General features: G+C 61.5%; 1 protein-coding gene across 2 annotated transcripts in view; it reads left to right on the forward strand.

The window, feature by feature from the left end:
- Positions 1-6,599, forward strand: part of SARDH (sarcosine dehydrogenase) — a 61,693-nt gene extending 55,094 nt beyond the window's left edge. For both annotated transcript variants that reach the window (XM_037007772.2, XM_037007773.2), the window contains exons 19-22: positions 1,130-1,292; positions 1,787-1,955; positions 3,626-3,761; positions 6,115-6,599. In XM_037007772.2, the coding sequence (XP_036863667.2) occupies positions 1,130-1,292; positions 1,787-1,955; positions 3,626-3,761; positions 6,115-6,240 (594 nt within the window). In that variant the 3' untranslated portion in view covers positions 6,241-6,599. The remainder of the gene's footprint in view (positions 1-1,129; positions 1,293-1,786; positions 1,956-3,625; positions 3,762-6,114) is intronic.
- The last annotated feature ends 4,158 nt before the right edge of the window (positions 6,600-10,757 follow it).

Here is a 10,757-nt window from a genome sequence, read left to right on the forward strand (position 1 = left end):
TCCTGTGGGGCATAGGCTGTATCTGTCTTCAGATCCCAGCACCTGGCTGAGGCTGACCAGGCTGGGGTTCAGTCACGACAGATTCTGTGCCCATCTGCTTCCTCTCTTGATGCCTCTGAACCCAGGTGTGGCCGTGGTGATTCATGAGCCACACGGGGAAGGCAGCATAGCACAGAGAAGACAAGTAGTGACTCTATAGCGTCTTACTGCGCTGATGGACAGTGACTATAATGGGGTATGTGGGGGAGACTTGATAATGGGGGGAATCTAGTAACCACAATGTTGCTCATGTGAAACCTGAGCATAAAATTGTATATCAGTGATACCTTAATAAAAAAAATAAAATAAAACAGACAAAGCCAGCCTCCCCATTTACAGATGAAGAAATCAAGGTCAGAAGGAGGCTAAGAGGCTTGTCCAAGGTCACTGCAGTGCATGAAGGTGGCCTTCAAGAGAGATGTCCATGTCCTAACCCTGGACCCTGTGAATGTGGCCTTTTTTGGAAATAGGGTCTTTGCAGATATAATTAAGATAAAGATCTCACGATGACATCATCCAGGATTAGGATGGGTCCTAAATCCAACGGCAAGTGTCCTAATGAAAGACCAAAGAGGGGAGGACACGGCGCAGAGGAGAAAGCGTGGGAGATAGTGACGTGTCGTGTCTGTTGGAGTGACGTGGCCACAAACCGAGGAAAGTCCAGGGCTGCCAGGAAAAGGCAGGAAGGACCCTCTCCTCCAGCCTCCGGAGGGGGCACAGCTGGCAGACACCTCGATTTGGGCTTCGAGCCTCCAGAACTGGGAGAGGACACACTTCTGTGGTTTCAAGCCCCCTAGTCTGTGGTAATTTGTCCTGGTGGCCTTGGGACACTCACACAGTCACTTAGAAGAGTTGAGGCCTGGGAGCTGCATGTCCACTTTCTCCCATTCCCAGCATGGACACCCTTCTTCCCTTAAAGATTTCCAGGCCAGTCCTGAGAACTCTCCTTGGGAGACCCCATTTCTTAGTGGCAGGCCCAGGGCCAGCTTATAATGGTAACAGTAGGAACCATGGTCAGTAAGTGGCAGCTGGGCCTTGACCTTGGTCATCGGACCCCAGCCTATGTCTGAGCCGTGCCCTGTCATCACAGGTCCGGGCCATGAGGCTGTCCTTTGTCGGGGAGCTGGGCTGGGAGCTGCACATCCCGAGGTCGTCCTGTGTGCCCGTGTACCAGGCCGTGATGACAGCAGGAGCCAAGCATGGCCTTGTGAATGCCGGGTACCGGGCCATCGACTCCCTGAGCATCGAGAAAGGTGCGTGTGGTGCCCAGACAGTACTGGTGGGCTGCCCAGAGGCAAGCTGGAGGCAGAGGCTGCTGCCCCCCACCCCCGTCGGGGCCTCTGCTTCCCTCCTGCCCCACTATACTTCCTGCTTCCCCAGCCATTGTTTTCCCGACTCCCCTGGCTGCCCACTGACCAGGTCTGCCACAAAGGCTGGGGAATGGTGCCAGGATCTCTGACACTGCACTTGGGGCAGGGGGTGAGGGGTGGCCAGGGCTAGATCTGGATTCAGCACCTGTTTCCCCTTTGTGAGCCCCCTCCCCAGCCTCCCCAGCCTGCTGGTGCGGAAGCTAGAATGCTGACAGGGCATCTGTTCTGAGGGGCTCACGCAGGGGACCTTCTGCTGTTGTGGTGGTGGCCCCCACCCTAGGTTGCCCAGGTCCCGAAGCGGCTCTGAGGGTGGGGACGTGCCTCTTCCGTAGGGTACCTCTGCTGGGCACTGACCCCATGGGCTCCCTTCCCCACAGGCTACCGGCACTGGCACGCCGACCTGCGGCCGGACGACAGTCCCCTGGAGGCGGGCTTGGCCTTCACCTGCAAGCTCAAGTCGGCCATCCCCTTCCTGGGGCGCGAGGCCCTGGAGAAGCAGCGGGCCAGGGGCCTGCGCCGGCGCCTCATGTGTTTCACCGTGGACGAGTGAGTGGCCCTCATGGTCCACGGTCTGTCTAGAGGGCAGGGTCAGCGGGGCCTCCGGAGACTGGGAGAGGGGGGCGTCCTCCTCAAACACAGACTGTAAATGAGAAAGGCTGCCCAGCCGCCTCTGGGGTGGATCAGGCGGCGGCCCCAGGAGGGTGAACTGCGCCTCCAGCCAGCTTCCCAGTCCCTGCTGGGACCTCCCACTGGGTGCCAGTGAAATCCTGCCCCCATCAGGATGGGGGACAGTGAGGGCAAGGCCAGGCTGCAGCCACCATCCCCAGTCAGATGGAGACCACTGGTGCCAAGGGGCAGGGCGACTTGTGCCTGGCCACTCAACACAGGTGGAGGGGAGCCTGGGCTCCACCTGGGCTGAGTCTCTATGAACCGACAGTGCCACGCTGGTGGTGAGCGCCACCGTGGCCTCGCCAGGGGTCTGAGCAGCACCCTTTCCCGGGTCGGGGGCTTCTCTGGGCTTTGTTGATCTGGCGCTGATAGCCAACCACGAATGGTGCCACTTCTCCCAGATGGCTGGAGCCTTCAGAATAAGTATCAGGAGTGACAGAGGAGAGGAGGGCAGACAGGGGGTGAGCAGAGCAGGGGTCTGTCACTGTCCCACCACCTCTCCCGGGGCTCCTGCCAGGCCATCCCACTGCCCACTGCTTGTCTTGACTCTGGTTGGGGCTTGCAGGTGGAGCAGGGGTCTGCGGAGCCCCTCCACCGGCCGACTCACCCTGCACAGTTGCCCCGGACCCAGCTGCACAGGCCACCTGGAACCATAGCCCTGTGGGTCCCAGCCCTGAGGGAGACACTCCTGCCACTTTGCCCTGGGTACTGGGTGAGGTGGGTGGCCTCTCGAGCCTGGGTCCCCACGTGGAAACAGCATCTACCCTAGGACTGGGGTGAGACTGGAGTCAGGGAGGAGTTTACAGATCTCTATCCATTGCACTGTCACCCACAGGATGGGGCGCCCAGGTGTGCTGGGGTGAGGTGGGTACAGGCCCAACAGCCTCTTTCGAAGGGCATTCACTCTGCTCACAGAACCTGGGTGCACCCACATGCTGCCCACACTCTTACACCCGGGGCAGGAGCACAGGCCCGGCCCTACTCCCCACCAGGCTCGGCCTCACCACCGTCCTGTAGGGCCCGTATCCAGCACAGCCCTCGGCACCCAGCAGGTACTCAGTAAGCTCCACAGTGGGCATGCCACAAAGATTTGCCACTTACCTCTGGGTGCTGGTGTGTCAGATTGTAGGCAGACCCTTTCTTTACTCAAAATTAAAAAAAAAAATTTATTGTGAGCATTCATATCTTACATGTAATGCAGAGAAGTACCTTAAGTTGTGCATGATACTGTATAAAAAGCAAAGACCAGATTCAAACAAGCCGAATTGGTGGGGTGTGTTAAACCATTCAGGAGTCAGATGGACAATGGGCCTCGTCCAGATACATAAGTTGAGCTCAGTTTTGGTGTCTTCCATTCATTCATCTGCGCCCTGGGTGCCCGGGTGGGCCAGGCTGGGTCAGTTCTGCGAGTCAGCAAGTCAGTGTCCCAAGTGGAGCTGGGGGCTGGCGGGCACGGCCCAGCTTCCCTTTGTCCTCTGCCAGGCCCAGGCACAGATGCCTCCCCTCCGGGGACTCTGGGGCCCAGCTGTCTCTACTTCTTCTTCCAGGAAAGTGCCCATGTTTGGCCTGGAGGCCATCTGGAGAAACGGCCGAGTGGTGGGCCACGTCCGGAGGGCTGACTTTGGGTTCACCATCGACAAGACCCTTGCCTATGGCTACATCCGGGACCCCAGCGGCAGGCCGGTGAGTCCCATTCCTTGCCGCTGCCAAGGGGTCGCGCAGTTCCTGTCCAGAGCCCGCACCAGCACCCATGCACTGCACCTGTGTGTGGTGGGTGCAGGTGGATGGGAGCACGGCTGGGTGACTGACCGTGCCGTGGCTCCCAGCAGGGTTGGCGGCTGTCTCTGCATTGCCTTCTGAAAGGCTCTGTCTGTGGGGCTCAGGCATCTCTTGGTCAGAAAGAGGCTTGGGTTGGGCTAACACCCTCTGCTCCCTGGAGCCGGATCCCACCTCCCACGGCCAGCCAGCCAGTGCCCCGGGGTGGACTGCAGGGAGGGCAGAGGCTGGGACTCGGGTCTTCCCAGGACCCACAGCCCTCCCCTCTCCCCCTCCTCTCCTTCCTTACCCCAGATGCCCAGGCATGGGGGGCCCCATGTTGATGCAAACAGCTGTGTGCACATGCATCAGTGTACAGCATGTGCACACATGTGTGCACACATGTACATGTACACACAGTCACATTTAGGGAGCTTGGAGGGAGACAGAAGGGGCAACATGTTCTGGGTATAGAAAATCTAAACATTTTGCCCGAACAACCATTTATAAACCTGAATATTCCCCCACCAAGGCCAGATGCAGGGGAGGCGTCTGAGCCCAGGAAGGGCTGGGCATGAGGATGCCGCACTGCTCAGTGGTGCCAAGGGAGGAGGTGCTCATTGCTGCCACTTGCTGCTTTCCAGCCTCCACAGCATGACAGCTGAGAAACCGGGGCCCGACGGGCTCTGCCGGTGGGGGCTGGGGTGCCCGTCCCACTGGGCCTGTCTCCAGAGCCTTCCGGCTTTGGGCCCTGACAGTCTCAGCCCCGATGGTCCTGGAAAACTCCGGGCTCCACTCCCTCGCCCCGCCCCGGACTCGGGAGGGAGGGGCACTTGAAGCAGCGGTGGGGAGGCAGGCGGAGTGGGTTAAACCAGCCCAGCACGCTGCCGGCTGAAGGGAGCGCTGCCTGGCCTGCAGGCCCTGGGGAAAGGCCGTGGGACTCTACCCTGGGCCCACCCAGAGGCTGCTGCGCTGTGGGGGCTGCACCCTGCAGTACCCTGGGAGGCTCCCAGGCTTGGTCTCAACAGCCTTGGGGCTCCATGACCCAGGACAAGGGCTTCTCTCTAAGCCTCAGTTTCCTCATCTGTAAAGTGGAGACAGACTCCCACCTGCCTCTAGAGGACATCACACAGTTCGCTGCCCTGAGTGGGGACTTAAAAAGCAGCTGTTGTGGTGACAAGGTTGCCACGGCTGGTGGTGACGTCTGGCAGTGACAAAGGACCTTCTCTGACAGCCCAATGTGGGCCCTTGGGTTGTGGCTGAAGCCCTGTGCTCACGGGCCATGCTGGGGTGGGGTGGGTGCACGCCCAGCGGCTTCCTCTTTCAAAGGGCAGCAATAGCTACCTTACGTGATCGGCAGGGACGGTTGTGCTGAGTGTGCAGGGGAAGGCGAGCTCACGCCCTCCCAGCCCAGCCCAGGGCGTTTCAGAGGAGCGGTAGAGGCCCAGCCGACTCAGGCCGGCTTCCTGAGCCTGCCACCAGGGATGTGCAGGGAATTTATGCCAGGGGGATGGGCAAATGGGACACCCCCAGCCCCTCTCCTGCCTGGAGAGCTGTTGTTAAAGATTCCCTAGCATCCCAGTGGGACAGCCAAGATTGCTTCATTAGGTGGGGGAACTGCCCCTGAAAGGAAAGGCCCGAGAGTGGGGGCACTTCAAGGACCATGGCCAGTGCTGAGTGGCCACTCTGTCTGGCAACAGTGGCCTGTGTGTGCCGGTGGCCCATGGGGCAGTGCGGAGCTCAGACCTCCGGGGGCTCAGGCACCACTCAGGAGCCTGGGCTAGAAGCCACTTTACTCCCAACACCACAGGCACAGAAAGAGCCCCATGTGCTTTTCTTTTTCTTTGTCTAGTCCTGAGTTGCCAGGAGAGAAAGGTTTAACTCCCAGAGTAGAACCCAGAGGCCTTCCCTGTGGCCCAGGAAAACAGGGTCTCTGTTCTCCCACACGGCCTCTGCCTGTCAGTGTCCCTGTTCCTGTCCCCCGCTGCCTAAGGTCTTCAGTGGGGGTGGCACTCTGCTGGCCCATGGGCAGGTCTCGCTGGCTGCCAAACCTTGGCTTTGCTGTACCCCAGGAGCCCCAGTCCAGCTCGGGGGCTTGGGAGACAGAATCAACCTGCTCAGGGCGGTTCCTCGGTTCAGAGAAGGGGCCTTGGCTCAGTGATAGGCCTTCCCACAAGGAGGGGATGAGGCTGAGACCACCCCTTCCAAGAAGCATGTAGGCATGAGCCCCGCACACCCTGAGTTACTAGTGACCCACGTTCCCCTCTTCTTCTGCAACTAGGTCTCGCCAGACTTCGTGAGGAGTGGGGACTACGCCCTGGAGAGAATGGGGGTGGCCTATCCTGCCCAGGCCCACCTGAAATCCCCCTTCGACCCCGACAACAAGAGGGTGAAGGGGATTTACTGACCGGGCCAGGGACAGGGCTTCAGCCCAGCAGGAGGCTGGAGACCTGCTGCCCTGCCTCACACTGTGGATTCCCACAGGGCCTGTGCTGCCTGGGGCCCCAGGACCTGTCCCCCTCCAGAACTGGGTTGTCCCGGCCTCAGCCCAGGCCTGCGAATCCCCCAAACAGATACACTGGGGTGGAAAGAGGACCCAGAGGGACCTTCCTGTGGTCACTGAACAAAGGGTGTTCTCTAATCCAGCCCCACACCCAAAAAATCAAACCTACAATATCCTAGGCCCAGGGACTGTGTCTTGCAGCCCTCTACGAGATTGAAAAGGTGCTTATTAAACACTTGACAAGCTCAGTGTAAAAACAGTGAGGCAGTGTGTCACCTGGTATTCCTCGCCTGCCTGTGGGTGGACAGCCCATAGCATCACTGGAGATACACTTGTAAGGTGCATCTGGAATTGGGGCCAGGAGGATCGCTTGGTACTGTCTGCCGTGAGTGCAGTATGGAAGGCCAGGGGCATGTGTGCCAGACTGTCGCTGTCCCTGTAGTGCTGGCCATTAGGCAGGGTCGTCCGTTTCCCGGATCCCGGGATGGGAGGGAATCTACAAAGCAAGCTTCCTGCCTTGACCCCAGCTCCTCAAACGGGAAACCCTTCTGGGGGTTACTAGCACCCAGGAGCAGTGAGCAGAAGCGGGGGCTGGGAGCAGGTTCACAAGGAGGGTGCCTGGGCGGGCGCCTGAGAGAAACCTGCCTGGGTGGCTGGTGGCCTTGCCCTTGGATCGGGGTGCAGCTCCTGTCTCATTTCCCTCCTCCACTGACCCCTAGGGGAAGGACTCCCGTACAGCCTCGGAAAGCGGTGACTGCCCTGCCCCCTTTCTCCGGGCCCTCAGACTGCCAGCATCCGCCTGTGGGCCCCTGTGTCCCTGCAGGGACGGCTGTCCATCTGCGTGTCTCCGGGCCCCTCCTCCTCCACCTCACTCCCTGCTCATGGCCCAGGACGTCATTGCCCACAGGGCAGCCCGGGAGCCAAGCAGCCCCTACAAACCTGCGCCCCATGGTCATGCCAAGGCAGACCCAGCCCTCTGGGGCAGGAGGGGCCATGCTCAGGGTCCGGGAGGATGGGGTCCCAAAGAGGCCCAGAATAGCAGTGCAGTGACAGGGACAGAGGCAGGCCTTGGTGGGCCCTGCTTGCTTTCAGACGCTCACCCACCACTCAGCCCTGTCGTGGACCGAGTGGAAACAGGTCAGGCTGATAAAGTCGGAGCCCTGGGAAGATGTGTACTTTCACGGGCAGGCCTGGCTGCGGCAGAGAGCCCAGCCTGGGGGCGTGGGGGGGCAAGTGCATCCCCAGGGGCTGGAGGAGTGGGGGCGATGGCTTCCCGGATGGCCGGGCCTGCTCCCCTGGGCCCTGGGGTCTGGCCTCGGATCCCTGGATTGCCCGTTGCCCATGTCTACCCCACAGCCACCCTGGGGGGCGCAAAGTAAGGAGCGCCAGACCCAGGCTCCCACCCGCCTCCCTCGGGGCTAAGCACAGGAGCTTCCGCCTGTCCTCCCAGTTTGCATGTGTGCTCGCCTGCCTAAGGGGTCCCCCAGCCTCTCCAGGAGGAGCTGCCTCCCGAGCTCTCCTGTTACCCCTGCAGCTGCCCTGGGAAGGCCCAGGTACACGGAGGCCCCAGGCGTGCTGCCTTTAGGGAAGAGCACGCCGCTCCCCCAGGGCACGCCCACGCCAGTGCCCCCCCTCCACGCCAAGGACTCCTGCTGCCTCACCCACTTTGAAGTGTTTTCTGGACAGATGGGCACCTTTGCCTCGCTGTGGCTTGGTATTGCCCGTCACCAGTTCTGGGCTGAGTGTGGCTGGAGGCTGAGAGAGAGGAGAAAAGAGGCGTCCTGAGCCTTTGGACTTAAACCTCGTGCAGGCTCGTGTGGTCCCTGGGGCTCAGAGGCCCCTGTGAGGTGGCCGTGGCAGGGTCGTGCCCGCCGGAGGGCAGGTGGACAGGCCCCGCTCACCCAAGTCTCTTGTTAGCTCCTGTCTGTCAGCCTGAGCAGGTGGCCAGGATGGGCTACAGCAGGGCTGTTGGTCAGAGACCACTGACTCTCAGACCCCTGTACCCAGCACGGGTGTGGACGTCAGAGCGGCCAGTGCACGGCCTCTGGTCTTCGCCTGGAGGGCAGGGAGGAACCCAGCCGGCAGGGACGGGGTGCTCACCTCTCAGTGAGGAACAGGGCCCGGGCACTGGGACTCCCACTCCACATGGTTCCGAGACGTCCAAAGGCGTGGGGCCGGCACAGGGCCCACCTCCCTTAGCACAGCCGATGAAAGTGGTAACAAAAGCATCTGGGAAAGGAGAGGCCCCAGAGACACACTGAGGGCTTGGGGACAAGGGGCCTGTCATGTGCTGAGGTCCTGGGGTGGCCTGACCCGCCATGTGACCTGGGCAGTGTCTTACCCCTCTGGGCTTCAGCTACCCCATCTGCAAAGGGGAGGTGGGGGCACAGCCCTCATGCTCCCCAGCTCCGCCTCGGCTTGGGGACACCCCCAGTGGGGCCCCTGCCTGCCGAGGATGCCCCCTGCTTCCATGGAAGCGCTGTCTGGCCCGCATGGAGCCGGGGTGCTCATCTCATCCCCCTCCCATGGGACGATGCCTGAAGAGGCCACAGGGCCGAGGACTGCCAGCCCGGCCTGCCCAGGTCCCTGCTAGAGAGGCGGGCAGCCAGGCCTTCCGGCTCTGGGCCCCTCAGAAGGGAGCCAGGAGAGGGTCCGCCGGCAGGAGCCCTGGGACCCCCGTGAGCCCTCACTCCTCTGAGCTGGGGGAGAATGGGGCATCCCGCAGGTGGTGGGGAGAAGCAGGTGCTCTCTCGGTGAAGGGCTTAGCAGAGCTCAGCCACTACCAGCCGGGGGCACCTTCACACTGAGACTCACGACAGCCAAAACGCCGCCGACCCCTGGGGAAGGGCGGCCTGTGATCCTCCGCCCGCTCCGAGCCTGCCTCTGCCCCTCAGCTTATTCGTCCATCCCCCTGGATTAAAGGCTTAAAGCCCAAGTCGCCCTCTGTGGACAGGCTGACCCTCCAAGTGCTGGGCAAACTCGGGACCCCTTGAGCTGCCCCCACGTGTCCCGGGCTCCAGGCGGCTCCTAGCACTGCCCCAGGGCCCTGAATAACTGCCTCCTCCTGCGCCCGACCCCCAGCCCCTGAAGAGCAGCCCCTCTCGGAAGAGGAAGGGCCGGGGGCAGCCCAGGGCAAAGCTTTGATTTCTGACAGGAGGGTCACCAAGGCCAGCATCCCCACCCTGCCCCCGGCCCAGGCAAGGGCCGCAGCTGAGTTCCATGGGGCGCCTCTTGGTGTGGAAGGCTGGGTGCGGATGTCTGTCAGCCTCTTCCTCTCAATTTCTAGAACTTGCCAGCTATTCTCATTGGCCCTCCCTTCTAAGTGTATCTGAAGCCTGACCCAGCTCTCCAGCGCCACTGCCAGGCTCCCTGGTCCACGTCACACCCTCCCCTGGTGCCATGCCAGCCTCGCGGCCTCCACCTCTGTCCAGCCTCTCTGATCTCCCACGGCCCCCACCCAGTCTGCTCAGCCCGTGGGTCCCCCGGCTGCTCCTCACCCTAACTCCGGGCTCCTCTCCCAGGTCTCCACGGATACCCACAGGATTCACTCTGTCACCCGCTTCAGGATTTTATCTAATGCCACTTTCTCGGCTAGGCTGTCCCTGCGGCCACCCCACATGCACCCTCTCCCACCACTGATCTTCTTAGCAGCCACCGCTTTCTGCCCTCTGCCCTCTGCCCTCTGCCCTCTGCCCTGCTGCACCGCCTCCTTTCCTCGTTGACCGTCTCCCCTCTGGGATGTGAGCCCCAGAGGCAGCACGTTTTGCTCAGGTTCCATCTCCAGGGCCTGTGCTAGGGCCTGGCCCACAGCTAACAGCGGGTAAGGACTTCAGACGAGACAGAGGAGAGGGGGCTTGGGGACGGGAGACCCGGAGCCGCAGGGCCAACTCGGGGACAGTTGGGATGGGTCCCCCCTGGGTCCTGACCTCTGTTTATGAGCAAGCATGCTTGAGGACAGTTTCTAGACCCCCTGAAACCAGGTTCTCAAGGGGCCAGGACTTAGCCACTCTGTTCGGAAGAGAGTGAGGGCTTCCCAGGGTCTAGTCTAGAATCTTCCCCCGAAGGCTCCCCAGGTCCCCAGTAGGGCTCTTCCACAACAAGAGAAATTTCTGGTCTGGGAGCCGCAGGACACAGAAGCTGCCTCCCTCCAAGAGTGGGTGCAGGAGGGTGGGTATACTGGGAGGGAGACGAGACTCAGGGGAAAAGAGAACCTGTGTGCCCCGAGACGTGCTTCTTGGCAGGGTTGGCGGCACTAAGTGGGAGACTGAGTATCCCGAGAAGCTTCGCCTTTAGCTACAGTGGGGCAGAGAGAAGGTGGGGGTGCCCGGGGACCCCGGGGCTCGTGCCTCCTTCTGCACGACAGGGTGGGTGGGTGGGGCCGGGGGCTTCTAGGTCCTGCGACGGTTGAGGGGCCAAAGGGT

This window comes from Manis javanica, chromosome 2, assembly GCF_040802235.1.
Source record: "Manis javanica isolate MJ-LG chromosome 2, MJ_LKY, whole genome shotgun sequence".
In the NCBI taxonomy this organism is placed as follows: Eukaryota; Metazoa; Chordata; class Mammalia; order Pholidota; family Manidae; genus Manis; species Manis javanica.